The sequence below is a fragment of the Acanthopagrus latus genome, chromosome 17, assembly GCF_904848185.1.
Source record: "Acanthopagrus latus isolate v.2019 chromosome 17, fAcaLat1.1, whole genome shotgun sequence".
Taxonomy (NCBI): domain Eukaryota; kingdom Metazoa; phylum Chordata; class Actinopteri; order Spariformes; family Sparidae; genus Acanthopagrus; species Acanthopagrus latus.
Genome location: NC_051055.1, coordinates 19,928,296 through 19,955,592, shown reverse-complemented (window position 1 = coordinate 19,955,592; position 27,297 = coordinate 19,928,296). Strand labels below are relative to the sequence as shown.

The following is a 27,297-nucleotide window of genomic DNA, read 5'->3' as shown; positions in this document are numbered from 1 at the left end:
CCCCTCAGTGATTGATTTTTTGATTGGTTGTTAAAATATCATATAATAGTGAGAAATGCACTAGAAATTGAACACTTCACAATGCTTGTATTGTTCAACCCAGCAGTCCAGACCTCCCAACTGTTGAAAATAAATCTCAATCATTAAATATCTTATAAAAGGAGCACCAGCAAATCCTCATATTTGAGAAGCTAGGATCATGAAATGTTTTGCAAGAAAATATTAAATTGAAATTATAGTAGTTGCCAATCAATTCTCTGTCAGTCAACTTGTGTCAGTTTTACTTGTATAATTTGGGTAGAGTATTTTAGAACAAAGCAACAGTTTTATAAGATTTATGTTTGTTTTTTATGAGAAATGTGGCTACCTGAAGTGGTTGTATTATCAGTGTTGCACTAAAATATTACCTTGGTAAAAGTGACAGTAATCTGTAAAGGTAGTCTTGCAGTATCTGACATTAAATGTAGTTATGTATCAACAGTACAAGTCAGAGTAAATGATATACTATATTCTATGGGTTGAATGATTATTGGATCTGATATTCAGCATTGTTTAGCTTATCAGGGTTTTTTAAAAAATAAATAAATGAATACTAAATCAATTAAAAATGTGTAACTAAAATTATCAAATAAAGACAGTGTGGTAAAAATTACAATGTGTGCCTCCAAAATGTTCTAGAGTGGAAGCATAAAGTAGTGGCAAATGTACTTTGTTACTTTCCAACACTGGATTAACAGCTCTTAGGTTTAGCTGTCCCTGTTTCTCTCGTTTTCATCAGCCCTGCTTTCTGTCCTCATGGACCTCGGACAGATTTGCACCTCGATTAGCATCTTTGTGTTGGCACTCTATTGTCTCTGTGGTCCGCACCATGTGTTTCCATTTGTCAAGCTTTGGGCCTCCATTAACTCCACACCCAAGTGTCACATGAGCTTTGTTCCTATGTTTCCCAGAACAGTACAACCCAAACAGTCGTTACTGTTGCTGTCAAGTGTTTTAATGTAAACATACTTTATTATAGGACGCGTATGTAGACGTAGTTCTTGGTTCATGTTACTGGTGACCTAAGAAGAGAAGGGTTTCAGAGGAGGGGGTTATTGAAAGGGAGACCGGCGCCAAAGTTGAATAAAATAGACGTGACCACAGAAGCAGGAGAAGATGAAAGGGAAAGACAAGGAGCAACACAAGGAAAAAGTAATGAGCGAAAGATAAAATGAGAGCAGAGACGAAGGAGTTAACAGGTGAAGATGGGTCACAGTGTTCCATTAGATTGTGCTGTTACAGGCCTGCAGGCGCCAAGACAGCCTGACTTTTGCGTTTGGAGGGCTGTGGAGTGCAGATAGTCAGAGCGAGGTGATGATGTGCACGGTGTGTAAATAGATGGGTTGGGGGTCTATTTATAAATCCATCTGGAGTGGCCCTTTAGCAAGGGGTTAGCACAGGCCCGGGTGACACACACACACACACACACACACACACACACACACACACACACCCATGCTGCACATTAGCAGTTGGCTACCAACAGGGACCCACTCCAAATCGAAACTGAGACACTGTGCATGCTGCAATGTGAAAAGTAAAACTGAGGATTTAATTTGATGCATTGCACTTTTACACTTACTTATTGCAGATGAAGTAAAACCAACACCCTCTACTGTGACTCACAGTTCATTTTATTGGTGCATTTTTATTATTCTATTATTGAAGAATAGAATTATTATAGAATAGAATTATTCCCTCCACCAAAAAAAACAAACAGTTGTGACCATCAGAGCATGATGAGGTAGTGGCAAACGTGCAAAGTGGCTATAAGCAATACCAAAGCATTCTTTTGGGGGCACTGCAACAGGAATGCAGGTGATTCTTCAACCAGTCAGTGTCCTCTGTGACAGATGTAGGACAACTGAACAATATAGAGGTCAACTTGCCATGTGTGCAGATTTCACGTGAGGTTTCTTTAACTGTCAACATACCAATCAACCATGCATCCAAATTGAGTATAATGCAGTGAAAAAGGTATTTTTTGTTGCAAAATGATTGAAATGACTAAATGATTGATGCCAATGTGAATAAACATCTCTCCTGCTGGGGCCAGGGTCTGCATCCTGCACACTTGGAAGAAGATCACACTCGTGTCACTATCAGGTTGTATTGTTCAGTCCAATTTTAGATGTGCTTCTTGTGCTCTGCAGCACCTGTCGCTTCACCACGCCAAGGATGGTACCTCTTTTAAGGTTGCATAAGGTGCCAATGATTATTTATAAATAAAAAATAAACACAAGTAATCATGTTTTTTTAAATAGCTGTGCATGATGTTATGCTTGTTGATACATTATCGGTAGGAGATCACTGGCTTTTCACGTTGCAGTTCTTAACAGTAATAAATGTTTATGGGCTGCATCCTGGAACAAAATAAAACAAAGTAGGTCATGTCGGAGCAGGACATACTGCATACCACTAAAAATGTCTTATTTTCATGTGAAGTTTATCATAACCTTATTACATTTGTTATTACATTTATTTCAAGGTAATTGATTTGATTAAGATTTTCTTCGGTTTTAAGAGATATGAATTTCTCCTGCTTCTTCATGTCCAGCACCAGACACACTGATATTTTTGTCAAGGAAGATCAGGTCAGGCTGGGTGGAGGCTTTAAAAGACAACAACAGTGAGGCGACAGTGGAGTGCAGAATTTGTGTGTTAGTGTTTTCTGAGGTTAAACTACAGATTTAAGTTGCATATGAGGAGCAAGCTGTGTTGTGTTTAAGTATTATTGTGTTGCACCATTTAAAGTGGAAACAGACAACTTTCCCTCCCTGGTGTTTCCAAAAAAAAGAAAGAAAAAACAGTTGCAAAACTTTCAGTTTTCCTCAAAGTAGCAAGTACCAACAACACAGGACAAAACAAGCGTTTATTTGTTCATTTGGTCTATAGATGGTGCCAGGCTGACTGGGATCAATCTAAATGCTGATGGTGTCATTATTTAACATTCATTATATTGTGCAATCAACACTTTCAGGTCATAGTATGTCACTGGCAGGAAAATTACAGCCAATCCTCAGTGAGGTATCACACCCTCTGTAAGGTGAATATGGGTAGTTACCATCAGGACAGACATATTTTATACCTTTCAGTATAATGCTGTCAAACACATCCTTGTGATATGAGGTGTGTGTATTTATATTCTTTATTGCTGGTGATGATGTGACTCACTTTGCTGTTAAAAGCTGAGTTACTGAGTTACAAAAAAAAAAAAAAATGTTGCCAGTTTAAATAAAATTCCAATTGTATGTGTGACTTAGTATTAAGTCATTATTTTATTAGGAGTTCAAGGTACAAGTACAAGGAGTTTATTCTATTTAGAAAACAATTCTGATACAGACTTTAAAAGGTACTACATTAGTTTCAATCATCAAGTTTTTCATATATCATCTTCAGATTCTTTCTATTAAGACACACAAACATAAACATACCGTATATACACATGCACACACATGAATATATACAATGGAAGTGCTGACTTTAGCAACAATATTTTTTTTTAAAAAAATATGAAAATATAGCACCTTGGAGAGTATATGTTTGTATTATTATACACAAAAATACATTTTAACATGATGTCTAATGTTTAATATTAATTTTTTTTAAAAATTTAAAAATTATCTCTCCCCTCTTCCCTCCCTCACCAACTCCTCTGCTACCCCTCCTCCCTGTCTTATTTTTCTGGCCTCCTTCTCTGCCTCCTCTGCCTTCCTCTTCTCCTCCTCCTCCGTCTCTGTCAGCCACGGCCCTCCCAGGTAGCTCAGGATCTCCTCAGGGCTTCCTCTGTGTTTTGGCTCAGGGTGGAGCAGCTCTTTGAAAAGAGTCATCACCAGTGGGCTGAGGCCCTCAAACTGTGAGGGAGGAGGGTTGTCTCTTTGGTTTTCCTTCATCATTATGTAACTGTCCTCCTCACTGATCCACTCACCATCCCTGATCTTTCCCTCCTTTTCAGTCTCACGGTAAAACCACTCCTTGTATCGACGGTAGCCACGGTCATCATGGGTGCTCTCCTCCCAGGGGAAGCAGCCAGTTAATAGGCAGTAGACGAGTACACCGAGGGCCCAGCTGTCTATACAAGGCTCCACTGTTATCCAAATGTCCTCCACCTCCTCTTCAGTCTCATCGCATTCCGTCTCCTTCTCAGCCTCCTTGGCAGGTTCCACCTCCGGGGTACAGAAGGGCGACTCGTACCAGACAGCACGAACAGTGGAGCCGATGGCCCGGGCGAGACCGAAGTCACCCAGTTTGACCCAGCGGCATGAACTGTCACACAGAAAGATGTTCTCAGGTTTGATGTCACGGTGAACAAAGCCTAGAGAGTGGAGATGTGTGACAGCACCGCTCAGCTGAGACATCACCCTTTGGACACACTCTTCATCCACCCCAACCTGAAACAGAGAGATTCAACGTTAGAAAACATAACTCTAACTTTGTACAACATGTCTGGTTTCCAAGAGCGTCACCAACAATTTTGGTGACGCTCATGGAAACCAGACTCTTGGAAACCTGTGCTTTCCTTCATGTACTCTCAATACAATCAGTGAGAGCAGGGTGCCCTTATTCTTATCAGGGCTCTATTATGTTCCTGGCAGTGACACAGACACAAAGGAGGGTGAGCTGGGAGCTGTTATCAAGCATGTCTCAAAAGGACGTGGTCAGCAGATACATTTTCCATGAAATCCCTGTAAGAAAATCACATAACAGACTAAATTGTAAGCTTGATAAGTGTTGCACAGGGCATTTGATTCAGATTTTCCTTTCCCGCAGGTCAATTTGCACCCTTTTCTTTATGAAATTACATTTACATGCTTCTTATTTGTTTTGTTTGTTTGGATTGTGTTCTCAGATTTTTCCAATAAAACAACAAAAGAACCTTGTTTCAAATTAGGGAAAGACTGGTTTCAATTACATTTTCATAAGCAAAACTGGTTCCATCTCCTGCTTTAAAGCTCCTGTGTGTTGGATTTAGTAGCCAGTAACAGTGTGGTTGTATTGCAACCAATAAAACACCCTTTGCCTCTCCCTGCAGTTGTGAGCTGTAGTTGCCCCAGTAAACACACCAACCACTTAGGCTGTCGAAACTGCAATGTCTCTGGGGCTGTTAGGTAGCGCTGACAGGCCTGGTGGTGGCCCAGCAACAGGGCTGTCCGCTCCATTTAACAACCCCAGAGATACACCTTTGCAATGTTGAGCGAGTGACCCCAAAGGAGCAGCAGAATAGGTAGTTGCATTTACCTGCAAAACTACAGCTCATAGACAGCAGTATTGAAAATGCAAGAAAAGCAGACATTGCCAAAATGTTGGGGTGAAGCAACAGTTTGAGTCAAGCAAGGAGAATGTGACCAACAAGCCAACTAATCTCAGGCAGTGTAGGATGGGATCCATTATAACTCCCCGTAATATAAAATATATCATTCTAAGGCAATAAAAACCTGATGATTATTAAATTACACACCATGAAAACATAGTTAGAATTATTATACTCCATTTCAATCCCTGAATCCTACTCATCGGACATTTAAGTTATTGGTGACTCACAGAACCAGGGCAACGACCTGTTAACAATAAGCAAGTTTTATCACAATTGTGTTGTCACAAGAGCATATTGCACTGTGGATATTGTAAGAAGTACCAATTAAATACGTGGACAGAAAAGACTGTGCAGAGATGCTGGGCATAGACATTTTGCAACTTGCAAGATACATCAATTGGAAACATTTCCTCATAAACTGGGTGGAACTGGTTCTCTGTTACAAATTAGTAGGATATAAATCTAATTTTGAGAAGACAGGGTTGCAACCCAACCTAACATCCCTGTAAAACCGCACGAAACTGTACCCTGTATTTTCATTTAACAAGTAAAAGTATGTTAGGCTTGGCATACCATGCAGGGGATTAAGAGCCAAAACTGACCTCTGACACTATCACACTGTAGAGGTCACCGTATAGACCAGCTTGCTGGGCGAAAACATAATAGGTGGGTGTGGAGAAGAAGATGCCGAGGGCCCGTGTCAGAGAGGGATGTGTGCAGTAAGAAAGGGAGAGATTGTATTCACGCAGGAAGGAGGTGAGCGAGGTCGACTGACGAGGGAAGAACTTCAGAGCCATAGGTGTTCCTGGAAGGCATGAAGCAAGGCAACATATGTTGAATACTACAGCACTAATAGGCTTTAGTCAGACACTGTCACAAAGCTGTCATCATCAGTGGAATGCGAGTGTTGCTCATCATTGACACTATGAGCATATATAACTTCCCCTTTGGGGTGACTCTGTTACACAGCTACACCCCAGTTGTGGCAACTCTATCTCAGAGAATGTACCAAAGCACTTCATTACACCAACAGAAGTGCAAATGACAACAGATGCCTTCTAAAAGATAGATCTGTCCTCACATTAATGCAGCGCTTCATCCCACACAACATGTGTAGTTTCCTCATGAGAAGGAAACCAGAGCCTGGGATGAATACGCCTCAGTGGAGAGATGCCATCTCACCCATTAAAGATGAGGCAGGAGGAGTTTATTAAATATATCAACGGTAGGGAATCTGAACACACAAAGTGAGATGTAACAGTCTCAGACCAACATGACCTTTCACTATGAGTCCTCCGCTCACCTCTCTTTCTGTGCACAGCTAGCATGACCTTTCCATAGGATCCCTCCCCCAGGAGCTTAACCACCTGGAAGTGCTCGGATACCTTCAGACTGGGCATGGACTGTGCCGACAGGAAACATCGTTCATCAAGTTCCTGAGCTGCTGGAGCCTGTTCACACACACGCACATACGCACATACAGAAATCCATATTCAGTGTCATTGCACGATGCCCACAGATGATGATTAGTTCAGTTGCGTAAAGTGATAGGAGATCCACAACTTGATCGGCATGTGTTGATGTCAGTGATAGGCAACTTCACAGAATGAAGTTTGAATCTGAGGTCGGACATGCTGACTCGTTACCTGAACCTGCTGCTTTAAAAAGGACCTCGCAACTTAAATCTCGTATATCGGAGCTGCTCTCATGGGGTTGTGTTTATATACTGAAAGTTTCTTTACGTGTACACTCCGCTCAAAAATAACATATTCTACCCCCAGGGGTTGGGGCTGATTTAGATACTCACTGTATAAAAATGACATAACAAGTCTTGTTATTACTAATCTAAAATGGGATTAGAAAAAGTGTAATCTAGAGAGAGTACTTTTGGATTACTTCTGTATCACATCAAATTTAAAAAATGCGCCTTATGCTTAAATGAATGCAGCCCCAAATGTATTTTAGATAGATAGATAGCTAGTTGGTGAAATTATCTTACCCTTCAAAAAGCAATACTGCCACAAATGACTGTGTGCCGTACATGATGTACTGTGTTTATTCTTGAACATGCTGGTTGCTTTTTGTTTTGCTATCTTTATTTTTGTTTTTTTTTAATCAAATGCCATATGAAGGACTTTGCTTTTGCTTGTAATACAGGAGCACTTAAAGGATTCATTTTCCATTTTTGCTGTAAATTAAGTCCTTGTCCACTGTCGTTGTGAAAATTGAGACAAAAACAATGCAGTTTAAGTCACTTTTAACAAAACTACCCATGGCAATCTGAGAGGAGTAACTTAGTAAATGTTTTTTTGAAACATGCAATCAAGCAAAAATTGTTAATCTGATTACTTGTTTGTAAAAATAGATGATTGATTATATGACTATAGTTGATTAATGTAATCTGGATACATTATCTCGTTTACATGTAACCTGTCACTATGCAACCCTTCCTATCCCAGCATGCATCTGTCAGAAATCAGTAGAACAAATTGTACAGTGTTCCCTTTCTGCAGATCTGGCTTGATCTCCATCGTCCCATAAATGAGACGAACTTGAGACATCAGCGTGATCTTATCATGACGATCCGAACATATGGCGCTGTCGTTCAGTTTCCGATGTCACTCACTGTTGCTCATGAAGTCAGCCCTGACACATGCCCCAGCCAATTAGGAAGGCTGTGAACGGTTACAGCACACAGCTTAACGCAGGAGATAAAGAGATCGTAGCGAGTGTGATGTTTTTTTTTCCTTTTGACCTTCCATATGTTGCGTAACTGAGCTTAGTGCTCAACAGATCTAAATTCTGATTACACCTGTTACATTAATGCAAAGAAATGGGACATTTCTGCTGGTTATTGCACTAATATTGATATTTGTCTTAAAAAGCCTCATTATGATAAATCTCTGAGGGTGATAAAGGATCAAATGGTGCCATGTGACACTGGAGATATGCCATGTCAGCAGGTTAAGAAATGGATGGATCTCAGTTATGAGTTGCTGATGTACAGCCAAAAATAAGTCTGCAGGTTTCCACCAGTCTGAGGGTCCAGCTTGGCACAGATGCAACCAAGACAGCTCAATTTAGAATAGAGCTAATAATGGGCTGCCTCATGATCAATGAGACTGATGCTGCTCTATTGGCTCCAATTTAAAGTTCCAGAACAACAACTCTCTAGACACTGAGAGAAGTCACAGGCTGATTGAACAATGCGTTATTTGCAGAATCCAAATGCAAATACTGTTGGAAACATGACACCTCTATATAATCCATCCAATCCAGTTAACTTGTAGGCACATTGAATTGAAAGATATATATATTGTCTATGTGCATTTGTCTACTCGTCCAAGTGTTAAATTCCTCCGCTCACAGAGCTGTTAACACATGTTTGAGTTATCACGTTATTACATTCTCTGGCTGCTCTTCATTCCATTCACACCAGCAATAAATTTACATAATTGACTACATTTGTCATAACACTAAACTGAGTTTTATCCAGGTCACAGTTGATTTATAGTCTCATGTCAGATGCATCTAAAACATTTCCAGCACCAGAAGCGTCACCATTCTTGCTGCATCCTTGTAAACTGAAGCGATTACTAATTTAACCCCCCTCCCATTAGCTTATTAGTTGGCATAAAGCGACAAGTGGATCTGAGATTTTAATGAAGGCTCTCCGCGAGCTAACATCATTAACAAATTTGAAGTCGGGCACAGGTGCTCAACATTACAAGCTGAAAATCCTCTTGATGAAGTTGTCAATCGAACATTTGCAGCCTCCGAGTCACTTTGCAATAAAAAAGCCAGCAATGCATTTGAGCCACGCCTGCATGTCATCTCATCGTATATAGCACAGTTGCAAAAACACATTGCACAGGCACAGAGGAAATACTTGCATGTATGCTTTTGGTTGCTTTTGCAGCACAATATGATGATAATGACGTGTCATTTTAGTGTCGCTGCTGATGCAATACTTACTGTCATGTTCTGTTCAGTTGGTTGATCTCTGCTCACTTTGTCTTGACTCTTTTCAGCATCTAAAGACTTCTGACTCCTGACAAGCTGCTGATTCTAACTGCTGTTCTGTGCTCGGCTAGACTGATAATTTAACTGGAACTGAGGCTGATATTTCTGGTTCTGCGCAGTAGCCCAGCAGATTAATAGAGCAGTCTCATGGACGTTTACTGGAGACCTGGATATTAACTGCGTGCTTCTCCCCAGGAGACACACTCTGAACTCTCCCCCTCTCTTTTCCTACTCTTGTGCCAACACTCTCTCTCTCCTCCTGTTGTCTGTTATGCTGGCAACTACGCGTGAACCAGCTACAAGGCATGTCAAACCTCCCTCTCCCTCCCACCCTGCACCCCCTCCCTTCCTCCCTCTCGTCCACTACACAGCAGTGTTAATATCCCACCGTTTCCAACCTGTCAGTCAGCCCCACCACATTAGCCCATCTCTCTCCCGCCTCTCCTCTCCTCAGCTGTCACTCACTTTCCGCTCTGCTCCCCCTTCTTCTTTCCATGTCTCTCTCTCTGTTTCTCACCTTCTCAGCCAGTCTGAGTCAGTGAATTCCCCCCGCAGAGTGGGATTCCTCGTTCAATCAACAGGTATGCTGGAATGATTGGAATAGTCCAACAAGCTGTACCCCTGATCCCTGAATCTTACTTGGATTACGGGGTACAGTTGAAAATGCCACCTGACCCTTTTATTGACCAATATCACTTGTCCTTTCTTCCCCTGTCGCCCTTCATTTCTCTGTTTGAATCATATCAAATCCATTTCATTCCCTCATGAGCATCCTCTTGAAATCATCTTCAAGGTTTTCTTATTTTATCATCAGACAAACTTTCCACCTAATCTCCCTCTCTCTCCACATAAAGCCCATCCCACCTTTATCCCTCTCCAAGTGCATATTATAGCCTATCATCACACACTGACATGTCTAACAGCTGAATCTTTGCCTTGCAAAACACCTTCATTCTGTACTTTGCTGTCTACGTGCCAGCCATGTTTCCCACTTAACTACAGCTTCTCCATCTCCTACGGCCTCGACACCCTCCTCTTCTTTCTGTCCACTCATATAGATTTCCCTCTGGACTTCATACTACAGGACCATTATAGCCGCCGGCTCGATGGCCATTCGTTATATAACACAAACACTGGCTGCTATCACAACGGCATGGTCCTGGCTCAGGTTACTAACACCGCGCTGGTCATGCAGGCGGCCATAAACCGATGACCAATATGAGCTTCCATGTTTGTGCTGCACCATAGGGGCCCTGTGGCCCCTGCTGTGACGACGCCCACCACCAAAACACAATTTTCATCACTTTCACCAAGTTGAAGCCAAGAGAGAGTCGGATCCATTCACAAATACACAGTGATGGGATGTTTGACATAACATCCACTCAAATTCCAAGGAAAGTATTACTCCCTGTATTTATTTGATACATTTAGTTACTTGGTACTTTCCAGATCGCATGTTGCATCATTTTCAAATTCATTTATTTATTGGCAATTGATTCAAACAATTAGAAAATTGCTCAATATTGGATCAGATAATCAGCTTGGCCGGTAATCAGCAGTGTTGTATACAGTACCCAGAAGTCATACTTGAGTAAAAGTAAAGATATCACTTCACAAAATGTTATTTTTATAGAAGTGAAAGTCACAAATACAAATATTAATAGTCTTAAAGTATCTGATATCAAATGTACTTTAGGTATCAAAAGCCCAAGTTAATATTTACATGCATGTTAAATATACTTGTAATTTGCTTTGTTTTGGCCAGGTTGACCGATTATTGCCCAATTATTAGATCTGATATTCAACCTTTTTCTGATGATCTGAATCAGTGGTTGTTTTAGTTTTTTTGATAATGAATAAAATACGTTAAATAGTTGTAATCCGAAAAGTAACTAATAACTGAAGTAATCAAATATAAAGTTGTTGTAAAAAGAACAGTATTTGTCCTGAAAATGTAGTGGAGGTATAACTTGCAGAAAATAGAAATACCCAAGTAAGGTTCAAATACTTCAAAATTGTACTTTAATTACAGTACTTGAGTAAATGTACCTAGTTACACTCCCTTACTGGTATACAGTCGACTTAGCTATTTTTGTTTGATTACATTTTTTTCACTGAATATCATGAATTATTATCATATTATGTCACAGAGGAAATATATAAATCACAAAAAAACACTTTTTTATATGGTTAGATGAATTTGCTGATAGTATAATTACTAAACAGGTACTATTACCTCATTTTTTTTCTCTTTATAATGACTGCATAGTGCAGGTAAGCATGTGGTACGGTTTGCAGAGCTGACTTGACATGGGTCTAGACTTCCCTGAACTAAAGACTCAGCTCATTTCAGCTTGACTTGCCCAAACATAAAATGACTTGAGACTTGGACCAAATGATTTGAGTCACACATCTGCATAAAACACACACATGAAAAGCATAGACAGACAATGCACACCAGACATCCTCATCCGGCGGCCTGAGGGCCCAGTGCTGCCCTTTAACGACCTCTTTCAGGCCCTTTGATCGTTCGTTTTTTTTAAACAGGCTAATTGGCCCTTTTATTAGTTGTGTATGTTGCCAAGCACTGACTGAGTGCACCAGAATCAAACTGACCACCTACTTCTATAATTAAAGAGGTGCGTTGTGATGTTTCTTTTTTCAGTGCTGAAAACTAGTAAACACATTCACAAGTGTAATGTTTAAACATATTTAAATGCTTTGCTTTGCATGTCAGACACAGGGAATGTACTGATCTGTCTCTTTTAAGGAAGCTGTTGAAGAGTTCTGCTTTACACACTCAAACACCACATGAACGTGGATTCGTGGGAGCTGATGCACAGACGGTATTGCACAAATGCATGAGCGCACACGCTCAGGACAGCTTTGTTGACAGTTACTGTCACATTACATAATGTTCAGCTCTGCTATTTGGTTACACTTCTGTATTTTTGAGCGGGTTTTTGACAACCCAAAAAAGGAAACCTGCTCATGTTTACACACCGTGAGCAACAAACAAGATATTGAGAGAGCAAGAGAAGAGAGCAAGATTTGTTCTCCTTTTTTTTTTAGTCTGTTTGAAAAAAAGAAACATGATGTAATTTGACACCGTATTTAATTCCAGAAGGTCGTTAACTAAATAGTGCTAACCCTTACATATTTCTGTTTCCTGGTTCTTGTTGTCAGAACGATGTGGTGATGAAATAACACGTTTCAAGATGAACATGAAACATTTCACAACCTCCAAAAGTTGGCAAATTCTGGAAAACTCTCTTATGGAAGATGTTGTAGTGTTTTGCATCTCATAGATTTCATTGAGAAAGACCAAAAATAAAAGTCTCTCATAAGATTACTTCATTTACTTGAAGTGATAAGTGTAGAGTAGTGTAGATAGTGTAGAAGTGACTACAACCAGCCCACATTCTCTCATTCCCAGTGAAGATCACATGATTTGTTTCACAAAGAAAGCAAACTGCAGGATGAAAGAAAACTGAGACATAAGGAGCGTCGTGTGGTGCGTGATGTTCAGTTTGAAGATGATGAAGTAAAAGTCAAATATCTTATCTTGAATGTCTCTTATGTCCAATATCTAATGTGATGGGTCTGATTTGCTGAGAGATTTAGATGTTTGATTTGATGTAATGCTGCAAAACGTTGATTTTGTGCTTGTGTGACATCATTTTTAAGCCTGTTTGACACTTGAATTAATTATTTCTTTAGATTTATTTTGCCACTATCCCTGTTTTCATGAGTCATGTCCACTCAAACCCCCCTCTCCTAACGGAGCAAGGGCAGTGAATGTAAAAGGAAATACCATCTGAAGTTTCTCCGTGACATAACAGTCGAGTAGCACCTGTCAAAATAGCTTTTATGCTCGTTATAATCGCCCGCATTTCTTTGTTTATCTTTGTGTGATTGGTGTTTCCACAGCGGTGTCACGGTGCATCAAAGTTATATGGTTTGTTGAATCGTGCTGCCATATTTCCTTCATTCCCGTCCTCCCCGGAGAGAAGGAGGCACAGATAAAAGGATAAAGAGATGCCGGATAAAAGGGGAACTTGTAACACACGTCCCCGCCAGCTGTTACCATGTTGTTCTGATCTATGAGGCTTAACCATGTTTTATTTATGGTTCCACTGACAGGCAACTTTTAGGGATGCTGGAAGTTCAGAGATGGTTCAGTGATGCCTCTCTGTGGACGAAGTGTGCAAGTGCATTGTGCTTTTTGACTGGTTTAGAGGGTGATTTTATATTGTGGATCAGTCTTACTATATTAAATGCGTTGTAAGCTTAAACTTAAAGGTGGAACACATGGTGCTCAATATTATGTGACTCTGTTGCACTTTATAGATTCAAACCACGGGCAGCAGTCTGCTCATGTGTGACCATGAGACTGTGGGGGAAGAAAATACAGTGTGTTTATAACTATTCACACAGGTAAAATGTATTCAGATGTTATAACCTCCATCTCAATTACCTGACTGGCAAAGAGATGTTAACTATAAATGATCTCCCTCTTTATGATCCCCCTTAATAATGTGTCTGTATAATTGTTTTCTCATTTGCCTCAAGCACCATTCTGCTTCCTCGTGGGGGAAGAGGTCACTATTTAGATCATTTACACAAGTAAAAGTACAAACGCAAGGGCATAAAATAAGTAAGTAAAGGTCCTGCATCCTGTCTGGACAAAATGTTGGAAAGATAAAGATACATCTAATGTTGTAGGGAAGAAACAAATAACAAACTAAAAAGTTTGGTCATGAGTGTTTACTCATTTTTTGGAACTTTCACTAAACTGTTAGTTCTTGGGGGAAAATGTTCAGTTTATTCAGTCATGAAAACAAAGAGAGTTTCAGTCAATGATGATCTTAATCTTCTGATTAAAATGTCTTTCCCAAAACTACAACGTGCAGCTTTCATCTTCTTATTTAATCCTGAGCAATCCAATGTCTCTGTGCAATTATTTCTACACTCCATGTATGTATTATAATGGATGCAACTGTCCTTATTGGTCTTTGTGTGGAAGGTAAATGTAAATAGTGTACATAGTCTTTATTAGAGGAAGCATTTTACTCTATTATTCCGCTTTGTATCTCTATATTATCTTGCTTCTGACTTGTTTCAATTTTTTCAACCCATGTAACTGCTGTGACAAGTGAATTTCCCCATTTTTCCCAGGCATCAATAAAGACTTATCTTATGTAGAGTATTTTTTTAATTAAAAATATTGATCTTAAACTTAAATAACTTGAAGGTGCTGTATGAAACACAAGGGTGTAATTTTAATGAAAAGCTGACTGAAATGTTTCCTTCCTGGGTTTGAAACCCAGTTTGGTTTTCATCCAGGCAGCCCGGGTTCAAGTCCTAAACAGTATTTGACTTACATATCAACCCTTTACAAACAGTGTACAGCACTGATTTGACCTTTGCAAATTACTGCTTAAATGTTATATACAGCACATTTCAGGTGTGAAATAAATGCAGTGGATTAAAAGTGAAAAGCAGCAGGACCTTGTCCTCTGACCAGCCTGCAGAGAAAGTCTATGAGGAGTTTTGAAATTCAAACAATTTAAAAATAAACAGGAGCACGAGAGAGGACGTGATTTGTATTTGAATAAACAGGGAAACAACCAATCATGCCGCTATCTCTCCTCGGAAGATTTTAAACATTATTGGTCATAGCTTTTCATTTGAGCCTTTAATTTTTGGCTCTTAAATAAGTCAATTAATTATTCATGAGCCTTCTACTACCATCCCAGGAAAACAAAGCTACAGGGGGTGCGGTCTTTCCTGTAGTCGAGAACGGAAGCGGAAATTCGGCCATCTCCTCGTACATTCAAGCTACAACAGGGTCAGTAATACACACTTGATTTGGTTATTTGTTGTGGTGTGTTGTCAGTATGTTGTTGACATTTCGGCTCGGTGTTAAAACGTGTGTAGTCAACATTGTCCTGAAGTAGGACGTGTCCTTGCTAAAGCGTGTACGGACTAGCAGTCCTGTTGCCAGTTGCGAACTAACTAGCAGTTAGCTAGCCAGCTAGCTAACTGCTACCTTGCTAGCTGGCTAATCTTTCCTAGGAGCAGCAGCAGCAACAGAGCAGCAAGTGATTTCTTCTATCTGTCAAGCTGGCAGGTTCCCTTAGCGCTCGTTTCAACTCTTCTGTGAGTCAACGTTGTGTCGAGAACATGGGCATTATTTAGGCTTTAGTTTGGCTGTCACTTCGCACCCAGCTACACCCTTCTGTGTTCCCTGTTTATACTTTGGCCAGACTTTACCCAAAACCCTTGTGTCAAAGTGCTAGCCAACTGTTTCGGTTAGCTTGGGTGAGAATGGGATGAGTTGCTTGCTAGTGGAAGCGAACAGCACCAGATGACAGCTAACGTCAGTTGGCTAATTAGCTATAGTAAGTAGTGGTTCGTGAACTTGTCTTCCACACACACGCTTTGTGAGACAGATGTGCACGTTTTACGATGCTCTTGCTAACACTGCTCTAAGGTAACGTTACCCATTAACTCTTGTCTAGACAGCTCACTCTCCGCGGTGTCAGTTAACAGTTGCTGGTTAGCTAGCGCAACGTCAGTTGACTGTTTGGTTGCTAACATTACGTCAGCTAGCTAACTTGGTAGGTGTGACAGGGGAAGCTGCAGTTGTCTGTCAGGATGGGTAAACGATCGTTAACCTTATCTGAGTGCAGGCTAACTGGGTGGGGGTAACTTCTTCGGTGAACTCTGCAACAGTCAACTGCATGCAAGTCAGGGGAGGAGGAGGAGGGATAAGTTAGATGAGTCTCAATGCCAACTCCTCACCATGTTGATAATCTATCTGAAGCTACCTTATTGAGAACGCCTGCAGTAATGTGTAATCACTGTGATTTCCTGATACTCAATCATTACCATTAAATCTGAAGTTCGACCTGGCTGCAGTAGATGTGTGCTGATCTAAGTAAAGCATGTCTGTCACACTTCAGACGATATTGTGATCATGTACTTTCAGAGCAGCAGAATTAAAACGTGTTTTAGAAGACGTTGTGAAGATGTTTGAGATGACATGAAGCCTAAGATTGAAAAGCCATGTTATGTCCCTTATCAAGGATTAGTTGGCGTGTCTGAACTTTGGCACAGAGCTTCAGGAGTCTCTGAACTGGCTTTTGGAGTGGTTGCTTAATGTTCAGTTACGCAACGTGGTTTCATATTTGTCTGACCTGCGAATCTAAACATGCCTGCAACACTGTATGTGTCCGGATTGTATATAACACTTTGAAAGTACACAGAACGGTTGGGTCTTCAGTGTTTCTGCACATTTGTTAAATAAATTGGTTTGCTGAAGTGTATTCAATAGAACAAATATTCTTGTTCAAACACATACATTCTTCAAAATGTATTCTTGTTATTGGAGTCGCTCGATGTGTCAGAAAAATTATATTGAGGTGTAAATAGATTTTATGGTTGTGGCATAAGTTTGTTTGCAGTTTTAAGTTTGCAGTACAGTTTTCATTTTCACTGAGGAAAAAATAGAAATTGTGATGATGTGACTGGAGCTTCTGCTGTTTGTCATTGCACATGATCATATTGCAATTTTGATATTTTGATTCATTGAGGATACCTACTTTTTAATAAGTTTATTACATTTAATTCAGATTGTTCAAAGCAGACCTCAGGCAACGAACAAGTTACGGTTTAGTTAAGACAGTAAGAATCAGGTGTAAATGACAATCTTGTTTTCACTGATAAAAGTTGTCGAGGTTGGTCTCTGAACATCCCTCTCACCTTTGAGTGTGAATGCAGAATGAAGGCAAGACCGCTGGATGCTGGAGAATGGAGAGACTAACACTAATTCTAAGCTGCTAGCTGGTGTTCTGGTTGGAAGGAATATCGATAAGCGTAGGACTGAATTTATTATCCTCTCAGCAAAGTGACACTGTCCTTTCTCTTTCCGTTTCATGGGGGTTGGCAGTTTAGGAGCGAGTGGCCCAGCACTGTGTTTGAAGCTGATCTCAGATGCCCGTTGCTGTATTTCATCTCTTTGCCTTCAGTGCATCCGAACTCACACGATGATCCAATTAGGGTTTAGTCTTATCAAGAAGCAGAAAAATGTATATTGATTGAGCTCTTTCAAACATTGGGGAGAGCTGTTAATTATTCAAACAGCAAAATCAGGTCTGTAGATGAATTGCTTCTATTTCTGAAAGTTTTTGGTTTGTTGCCTACCTGTTGCTTTATGACTTAGACAATAGCAGCATCTATTTTGTGAGAAAATGCAGATTGTGGCAGTGAAAAGGATGCATCTGGTCAGCAACAATGTTTCAGCCTGCTGAGTAAGCAATCAAATACAGACAATGCTTAGTAGGTACTGAGGGATCCAATATTGTGCCATGAAATCATTCTCTGCATGCCATTACACCACCCGCAGCAGCAGCTGGTATACCGGTCCATGATGTTTATGTCAAATCCAGGGCCATAAAGAAAATAAACCATCCATAGTGAACCATAGTCAATCTATGATCAGGGATATTATTTCTGTGTTATTCTGGGATGGCGCAATTTAAAAAATCACTTTCTGTTCAGTATTACAGTATTTATTTTGTACTATGTTTGCGTAGCTTAAGGATGTCTACATGATCAGTAGGAAAGTAATTGTTAACTAGCTTATGAATGAGTCACGTTTGAAAAGTTTGAGTAAAATGTGTAATTTATGGTGTGAACCATGTGTCTGATTCATAAAACACTCAGCTCCCTCAAACTCAGCTAATGTGAATCACTCCTGTGATTTAGGTGTGTCAGATGAGATCATTTTTTAGACGAATGAGGAAAAGACAAGAGATAGGGTTAGGGTATTGCTCCCTGCCATTTTACCTCTTAATGGTTTGGGAACATCCTCTTCATACTACCTACATATACTTCAGAGAATAACATTTATTATTAAAAGTAAGTAAAATAGCTTTGACTTTGAATACATCATATGTTGACTATGAGCCATGTGTGGATCATCAACAAATCATGTGATTTCATTGCTGAATATCTGCTTTGTTCTTATTGTATAATGATTATTTACTAAATTAGACACAGGATTGCGTCTTAGCTTGCTCTTTGTTTTTTTGTTATGATTTAACAGTTTTCTTTCAGTGAGTATGGGCTCTTTTTAAATATTATTCTCAATCTTGCTCCACAGTTTTCATCTCCCTACGCCTGTGGTTTTGGGACCCAATGTTGCCACGGGAAGGAACAAACAAACTGAGACACTGCACTCCGTGAATGAGTGGCCTTACAAGCCAGAGAAACAGAGATACCGAGAGGAGAGACCCCTATTCTGCATCATTCTTGTGTAACAGGTGTGCTTGACACTGCCTCTGTTTCTCTGCTGATGGTAGCAGTCACATGATTTCAGATTCATTTTTGTTACAGAAACCATCTTTCACACTCTGATTATTCTTCTCAAGGTCTCTTTCAGCCAGCCTGTTGCTCTTGCTTACATTTCTCTTGGTCTTTTTTAGCTCTGTATCTTCTTGCACTCTTTTTTTATAGTAGTATTAATTGTTTCATTTGTCGCCATTTAAAATAACAATGTTCTTTTGACAGTTTGTGTTGTTTTTTAATTAACTATATATTACAACTCTTCTTTTCCATCTGTTATTCAGGTTGCAACAGAGCTCGACGGCCAGACCGTTGCCATGTCGACCTCATCGCTACGGCGACAAGTAAAAAACATCGTCCACAACTATTCAGAGGCTGAAATCAAGGTTGTATGTCCTTCTGCTTATATGGCTTTTCTTTTTCACTCCTACATCCCCCATATGTCCATGGTTTAAGTGTAGCTCATGCATCTGCATTCTTTGAGGCAACCTCTTTCCCTAATTTAACGAGAATATCAGTTCATTATTTTGCCTCTGTCGCAAAATATTGGGCCATAATTATTCATTATTCAGACAGTTTGGTTGGACGATAATCTGAGTTTGTGCCTCATTGTGTTGTTGTCCAGGTTAGAGAGGCAACGTCCAATGACCCATGGGGCCCCAGCAGCTCTCTGATGTCAGAGATTGCTGATCTGACCTACAATGTTGTGGCCTTCTCGGAAATCATGAGCATGGTGTGGAAACGCCTCAATGACCACGGCAAGAACTGGAGACATGTGTACAAGGTTTGTGTGTCAGCTATCTTTTCTCAGAATCACTTTATGAGTTTACCTACATTACATAGTGTTGCTTTTGTCCGCCTTGATGCACGCACACTGGCTTGCCTTGCCTTTCTGATCCGTCTCTACCAGCAATGGTATCTGCTTTTATAAAGCGAGCCAAAGAACACACCTTGTGTATAGGATTACCCCTCCCCCGTGATTCTGTTGTCATAACAGCAAGTGAGCCATGTGTGGACAAAGTTTGTTGTTGTATATGTTGGTAATCAAAACCAACATGCACCACATCACATTTGGCGCATTTATGGGAGGGATGTTTTCCTTCTGTGGCTCTGACATGAAACTGTCTCACCCTACAGAGGAAACTATCTCCCGTTACCACCGACATACATCCCTGTGCCAGGTTTAAAAACGTCCTCGTCTCCACACCACATGTCCATATCTTGGCTTTGTTCAGCCTTGTATGCATAAAACATTGTTGACCAACGAGCCAAAGAAGCTAAGCTAAGAAAACTAGTATAACTAGGTATAAAACTAAGTATAAAAACGGCATGACTGACAGAAACAACAGCCCACGGGAAAAGTCTTGGATTCGCCTAACTGAGCTGATTTGATAAGAAAATAATAAACGGGACATGGAAACTTAATGTTAGTGCACTGAGCATCAATATACTTCTTTACATTTCCTCTCTTCTCATATCACAAACAACAGCAGCTCTTGCCCTACTGCAACTCTAAGCGGATATTCCTCTTAATTGTGCTCTCTGTTGTGGCCTAACCCTAGTGTTTGCAGTGTTATGCAATGTAATGATAATCTAATAAGGTGTGTCCAGAACCACATCCTAATAACTGTATATTGCACTACATACACTTTCATATTTTCATATTAATCTGAGTGTGAAAGTTAGCATTCAGCTAGACTTGCCCTGTCCACACATGCACAGGTATTTCTTAAAACAAAGCTTTTTCTGTGCATTTTAGACACAAACAAAACTGTGTTTTAGGTCAATAGCAGGTGCTTACAGTGTTTGCTGACAAGTTATCAAAAAAGATTTTGTGAAGAGCAGTCACGCTTCTCTGCCTCGCTCATTGTATTTTCTGTAGCAGACCAGAATTTATGATCTGCTTCCTGTTTACAACAACATGTGCATGCCCGGTGTACGTGAATGGTCGCTGGAATGGAGTTTCCAGGTTTGTTAGACTGGATGGAGATTATTTCTGAAATGGTGCTAAAACGCTCATCTGCACAGAGATATGAGATATGTATAGTTTTTATGCTCTCCAGGTTGATTTTACATTAATTACGCTCAGGTGCTGTGCCTAAGCATTGTAATTGTTGGAAAAAGCTTGGTGAATTTTATGTACAATACAGGGTCTTTAAACATATCTAGAATGTGAAGTCCGTGGCATGTACTAAATCTGCTAACAATTCTGCAGTGTAGTGCATCCCATTTTGTAGAGGCAAAAATTACAGTTGTTACAGCCCCACACCTGTCAGCGATGATGCAGAAAGATTCAGAAGTGTCTAAAATCTCAATTTACTGCATAATGCAGAATAAACTGTGGAGGATGACGAGTGAGGCATTGATAAAGACACAGCTCAAATATTGCTGATTTATGAAATGTAGAAGGTAAAGATTTTTCATAGTAATATTGACGATATCGTTGATTTTTGAGAATTCATATTGTGAGCTATTCAGTTATTAGCACTCCTAGACTACTCAGCTTTGTGTGTGTAAATGGATGTGGAGTGGAAATATTTGCATTTCTACAACCTCCCCATCCAAATCAATCCTGCAGTTGCTCACTGGTTGTGCTTTTTGTTTCCTTTGTACTTTCTCCAGGCTATGACTCTTATGGAGTACCTGATCAAGACGGGTTCAGAACGTGTTGCCCAACAGTGCCGAGAGAACATTTACGCAGTCCAGACCCTCAAAGATTTTCAGTACATAGACAGAGACGGCAAAGACCAGGTACGCAAACACACACCCATGTCACACATAAGCTCTGTGGAGAGTTTAAGTGATTTGTTAGTAAGGTTCACCCCTTAGGAATGCACGCACACTTCGTCAAACATGCCGCTTGTAGTTCATTCAAGGACATTTTGTAATGAGTTTCTGACCTCTTGTGCAAACCTACAAAGCCAGCCATAAAAGATTTTTATGGGTTGTTGATAACTGAAACAAGGTGAAATTAACAAGCTGTTGCACCAACAGTGAAGTGATAATTGTACTTACTGCATGAGTATTTAAATTTCTGGTTATGTGATGTTTAACAAATAAAAATTGGACACTCAGTAGGTAATTATATGTTTATTCCTGTACCTTTCTTCCAGGGGGTGAATGTGCGAGAGAAAGCCAAACAGCTAGTGACATTGCTGAAAGATGAAGAGAGACTAAGAGAGGAGAGGATCCACGCCCTCAAAACCAAAGAGAAGATGGCACAGACCTCCAGTGGTGAGATGGTTAATTAAAGCAGTGCTTGAGATCACAATTGCACTTTGAAAGAAGGATGGCCTCAACAGCACGAAGGGCCTCTGAGTAGCTGATAACCTCAGAAAACCTCTCATCTTATGGTGCTTATTTGTCTCTGCTCCAGCCTCCTCAGCTCCCTCAGCACCCAGCCTGGGGGGCAGCCTGTCAGTGGGCTCCCACTCTGGGGGGGCAGACCCTGAGCAGGCCTGGCCTCAGAGCTCTGGAGAGGAGGATCTGCAGCTCCAGCTGGCTTTGGCCATGAGTAAAGAAGAGGCAGAGCAGGTAACACAAAGCAGCTTATTCATACTGCTCGCTAAGATAAGGATTAAAGCATAACTAAAACTAACTGTGGATAAGTTTTCAGATTGGGTCTGTACACAGAGGGGTATTACTGATATTATTCACTACATACACCTTGCTTTGCTCTCACCATGTAATGCCTGACCTCCCTCAGACTAACGCGGACCCTCTTGAGGATGCAGAGATCCGCTATGCAATCACACTCAGCAAAGAGATTCAAGAAAAGGTCAGGGGCAGAGAGTGTGTCCAGATGACTGTCCAGCCAGTCATCACCTATCCCTCTTTCTGTCAATTGGAACTTCTCAAATACATTTTAAGGATTGATCAATCAAGAAAATTAAGTTATGCTCATACTTGTCATGTGTTGTTTTCTTCAAGAGACAAATTTGCATCAGACTGTTGAGATAATTTAGTTTTCTGTACAGTGTTGCATTCTTTCATAGTGCTTGCATTCGTAAAAAGTAGTGTAGGTGCTTTTTCAAATCACTGTCAAGATGTGCTGAAAACTGCACCAAAGTCAGCAACTAACAAATCAATTAACTTTAATTTAACAGTTGAATTTGCATGGCATTGGCAAATATTTATCATAACTGACCAAATTAAACTCAGGTTATTTATAAACATTGATTATTCTTTCCCTCCTGTTACCCTCTTTGATAGCATGCATTTAACTTTAGTGTTCTGAGTTACTCTCTTTTCCTCACCTCTCACACATCTCCTGCTGTTTTAACTTCCTTGTACTTTTTTCATGTTGGCTATTGTATGTAACTGGTTAGTGTCCCGTGCCTACTCAACCACATTAATCTAAAAGCTAATTCAGGGTCTTTATTGTGGTTGTTATTTGTACTTGTTGGCATCAAGAGGAGGAGGAGTAAGTTCTCCTGTTCGATCACCAGTCCTCCTTATAATGATTAGATCAGATTATACAAGACACAAGAATAATTTATTGTCACACAAGGTTTTATCAGGAAAAGCATTTTAGTCTCCTTACGCTGCTATTAAAACAGAAATAAAGTAATGAAATCAAGGTGTTTTTTGATTGTTAGTGGATATGTATGTCCGGTCCAGTTTTTTTTTCCAGCTGTTGGTTGAAAGTGCATTTAAATTCAGTATTCTGATGATGGCGGGGATTCAAATCCTGTCCATGTCTAAAGTTATTTGCCACAACAATTTCAGTTTTATTTTAGGCTGCCTTGTGGCCACAGCTCTGACTAATGTCTGAAAACACAATAATAATAAGCTTCCAGCTGATTCAGTCAAGTATGTAAGTGCCGTGAGAATTAGACAAAATTGCAAACTCTTGCCAGTAATGCATGGATTGATTAATTTTCTGTTGACTGGAGATCGTGATTGAGGGTTTGCAGTTTCCACTTTAATTGTGGGATTGTAAACTAATCCTAAATGTTGTGGTGAGCTTTCCGAGGTAGTGTGTCTCAGGTTGCTGACATCACAGTGTGTGTGATTGGCAGGAAGAGCGACTGCGCAGAGGTGATGACCTGAGACTGCAGATGGCCATCGAGGAGAGTAAGAGGGAGAAGCTGAAGCCTGAGGAGGTGTGTGTAAAACTGTCTCTCACTGTCGCCCTCTCTCAATCCTCCCAGTTCAGTCTACTTGTGCTCTTGAGCACCGTGTCAGCGGTTGTTTAGATCAGTCCCATGGACACAGCCACAATTATATATACAAGTAGTTTCAAATAAGAATGGTCATAATTCATAATGATGGCATGCAGGGTATTAACAGGTGTGATGAATCTGGGGCCTGATGTATATCTACAGAAACAGTATCTTTGTGTGTGACGATCACAGATATGGTTGTCAAACCACAAAATGAGTACTTGTGGCTGTAAACAACTGTGCACATGGTGCATCGCTCAAAACTGCTGTTGATCAGAGAAAGATAATGAAGAGTTTAATATCTGGTTGAAAAAAATGTCTTTTCATTGTTTCCTGTCATTTACTACATGATGGGGTAAATGAATACTCACATTTTTTTCCTTGATAATTTTTGGACATAAAAAGATAACAGTAGATAGATCAGTAACAGTAAACAGAATGCATGTAAAAAAAATTTTTAAAAAATCAATAAATGTGGAAGAAGAGCCAAAAAATCCCCATCAGGGCTTGTCAAGTGGCCCTCCAAATGAGAAACGTTCAACATAAGGACACCTAAAGAGAAAGTACCACTGATGGGGTGTAAAAACACAGAGGAAGATTTAAAGAATTCATAACATTTCTTTTGTACAGAGTGCTCTGATGGAGCTGAGTGCCGTGGACCCCTGGGGGGCCACACCTGCTGCCACCGTTGCCACTGTAGGCTCTGCCGGCCCCTCGCCTCCACCCACAGTTCCTGCCCCTGTTGCCTCAGGTCCGTGGGGCGCTGCCCCCCCAGACCCATGGGGGGTAGCGTCACCCACATCTCCTACAAGCTCTGACCCATGGGGTGGGGGGGCTCCGCCAACTATAGCCCCTCCACCAGACCCCTGGGGAGAGACGTCCAACAGAGTGAACAACGTCGACCCCTGGGGAAGCTCAGGTAGGCAGCTGCAGCACTGGTCACATGTAGACTGTCAGGTTGGTGGAAACGTGCTCATCGTCGAGTATCAAAAGAGAACTGTGACCTGTACTGTGGATGAAAGAGGATGTAAAGACCTCTCGACCTTTACTCCTCTTCCCTGTTCCATTTCCTGTCTTCATAAGAGCCCTGTTACATTTTCTGTCATGTCACCATGCTGTCATATCTTCTCATCTGCTCACATGCTTTCAGTTTGTGATGAGGAAAGCAGGCATGCTCAGTCCATTCTCCCTCTGTGTCTAAACCAGGGATTTGTATCCTCTTGTTTCTACTCAGGACTGACTGTGGCTGTGTCTCAACCAGAGCTGTCTTGTCTCTTACCCCTTTTTGCCTTTTTAATGTATGAGGTAGCTTCTCATGATCTCTCCTTCACCTCTATTGAGCTTCAGACTTTAAATAGGTAAAAGTAACTTGTTGGACCGAAGAGGTCAAGGAGAGAAACAACACTGTTGGAACCCAGCCCAGCTTCCTGTGCCCTCCGTATTGTGGATTGTACCTGTACGGTGTTGTGTTAACCCTCCCCTCCCCTGCGTCTCCTCCCCTCCCCTGTAGCTGTGACCCCCCCCAGTGCCGATCCCTGGGGCCCCCCAGTGCCACCCAGCACTTCATCCTCGGGGGGGCCAGTAGACCCCTGGGCACAGGACGGGCCTGTCCCTGCCTCTGACCCTATCACCTCTGACATCTGGAGTGGCACCGCCAAACACACTAACGGCACAGGTACATTCACACTTAAAGCTACATGGGCTCACAAGCACTGAGGTACTGAGACTACACTTTCAAAGGATTTTGATAGATTATACACAGATTTTCCACTGCATGCACACAACAGTTGTCTTGTCTTACATTTCATCCTCCTCTAGTATGTCTGTTAATGCAGTTCTAAATTTGTTGTTTGTTATAATGAATTTCTTTTCTTTTTCTTTTCAACTATTCTGTGACCGATTTCCTATTATTACTCCTTCCCCGTAGGAGACCCAGAGCGACGAGGGTCCCCAGCGTTGGGCTGCGACAGCACAGGCTCACCGGTGCCCTTTGACCTGTCATCTCTTGGTACTTCACTTCCTGTTCGTAAGACTCCTGAGTCCTTCCTCGGCCCTAACGCAGCGCTTGTGGATCTCGATTCCCTGGTGTCATCTAAACCCAAACCCAAACAGCCGCCACCTCCTTCCATCTCCTCCTCTTCAGCGCACAACCCCTTCCTCCAGAACGCAGGTTAGTTACAGCTATCACATTAACTGTGTGTAACGTGAGAACTCTTACTCTCTTCCTGGGAACTATTGCGCAAAGTATAGAGTTTTACAATAAGTTGCAGCTGGCATAAAAGACCATTTGATTAATACATTCTAAAAAAGATCAAAATAAATGTGTTGAACCGCAAGTTTTACAATTAACTCAGAGGTTTGGAGACAGTTTGGCTGGAACAAAGTCGGTTCTTCTGAACACTGCAGATTAAAAGCTGACAGTCAACCACCTAACCATCATTTTGGAAGCTTTGTGGTGACCCAGTGGCAAACCGGACTTATCTTGTGCTGAACTAAACTGAAGCCGTTCTGGGAAGATATCAATGCAGCTCTACATCATGACAAGACATTATGGGATATGAACTTCCAAACAACTCAGAAAATGTATTCAGTAATAAAAGTTTCCTATCTTTTTCAAGTTAATCTGAAATCTGATTAAACAACATGGAAAAAACATCTAGTGTTTTTTTTTATTTTTATGTAATGTTAATGAAATGAATAAAGAATATATTTAACTTAATGTCTAAGCAGATGTAAAGTGACTCTTACTGTGGAAATACTTTTCTGTATTGTCTAACCCACACCTCTGACCCTCAGGCTCATCTCCTGCTCCTGGCATGGCAGTGACTCCAGGCAGCACCATTTCCAGTCGGGGGGTGTCTCCAACACCTGCCTCCTCCAACCCTTTCGGCGTGGCTCCACCCATGACCTCCATCTCACCTCAGCCCTCATCACTTGGCCTGAGCGGCCTTCGCTCCAGTCCTGTGCCTCCCAATCCCATGCTGGGCATGGTGCAACCTGGAATGGGCATGGGGCCAATGAGTGTGGGTATGGGGGCTCCAGGAATGGGCCTGGGCATGATGCAGGCCAGCCCCATGGGCATGCCCTACAGCAGCCTCTCACCTATGGCTCCACCAAGCTCGGCTCTGTTGGGGCCCGGAGGTGGCGCACATCCTCAGCTGATTTTGGGTGGGCCCACTGGAACAGGAGGAGTGATGGGAGCAGGAGGATCAGTGGGAGGTGGAGGAACGACGGGAGCGAGCACCAATCCTTTTCTCCTTTGAGGAAGTGTCACCACTACTTGGCTCACCTGTTTCGACCTCCTCTGTCGTACCTGCTGCCCCCTTCATTCATCCACCCTCAACACAATTTGTGTCCAAAAATAAAAAATGTGTACATCTATATTTAAAGAAAAAAACAAAAAAT

General features: G+C 41.1%; 2 protein-coding genes across 3 annotated transcripts; one reads left to right on the top strand and one right to left on the bottom strand.

Annotated features, from left to right (window-relative positions):
• Positions 1–3,659: 3,659 nt before the first annotated feature.
• sbk3 (SH3 domain binding kinase family, member 3) lies at positions 3,660–9,616 on the bottom strand. Its single transcript, XM_037075020.1, has 4 exons — positions 9,329–9,616; positions 6,657–6,804; positions 5,956–6,158; positions 3,660–4,430 (listed from the first exon to the last, which is right to left on the bottom strand). The coding sequence occupies exons 1-4, from the start codon at positions 9,332–9,334 to the stop codon at positions 3,660–3,662; spliced, it is 1,128 nt and encodes a 375-aa protein (XP_036930915.1). The 5' UTR covers positions 9,335–9,616.
• Positions 9,617–14,972: 5,356 nt separating this feature from the next.
• epn1 (epsin 1) lies at positions 14,973–27,289 on the top strand. 2 transcript variants are annotated; one of them, XM_037074931.1, is made up of 13 exons: positions 14,973–15,227; positions 18,546–18,705; positions 19,012–19,113; positions 19,353–19,511; positions 21,350–21,478; positions 21,841–21,961; positions 22,104–22,261; positions 22,434–22,505; positions 23,749–23,832; positions 24,523–24,811; positions 25,403–25,567; positions 25,820–26,062; positions 26,689–27,289. In XM_037074931.1, the coding sequence occupies exons 3-13, from the start codon at positions 19,045–19,047 to the stop codon at positions 27,153–27,155; spliced, it is 1,956 nt and encodes a 651-aa protein (XP_036930826.1). In that variant the 5' UTR covers positions 14,973–15,227; positions 18,546–18,705; positions 19,012–19,044; the 3' UTR covers positions 27,156–27,289. The 2 variants fall into 2 exon arrangements, with proteins under 2 accessions (XP_036930826.1, XP_036930827.1); XM_037074932.1 differs by lacking the exon at positions 22,434–22,505.
• The last annotated feature ends 8 nt before the right edge of the window (positions 27,290–27,297 follow it).

Coding starts and splice junctions, on each gene's coding strand:
- sbk3 (XM_037075020.1), bottom strand. Junction 6,159..6,656: donor AGCTGTGCACAGAAAGAGAG/GTGAGCGGAGGA, acceptor CATGCCTTCCAG/GAACACCTATGGCTCTGAAG. Junction 4,431..5,955: donor ACAGTGTGATAGTGTCAGAG/GTCAGTTTTGGC, acceptor TCTCTGTTTCAG/GTTGGGGTGGATGAAGAGTG.
- epn1 (XM_037074931.1), top strand. CDS start 19,045: ATGTCGACCTCATCGCTACGGCGACAAGTAAAAAACATCGTCCACAAC. Junction 21,962..22,103: donor GATGGCACAGACCTCCAGTG/GTGAGATGGTTA, acceptor TCTCTGCTCCAG/CCTCCTCAGCTCCCTCAGCA. Junction 22,506..23,748: donor GCAAAGAGATTCAAGAAAAG/GTCAGGGGCAGA, acceptor TGTGATTGGCAG/GAAGAGCGACTGCGCAGAGG.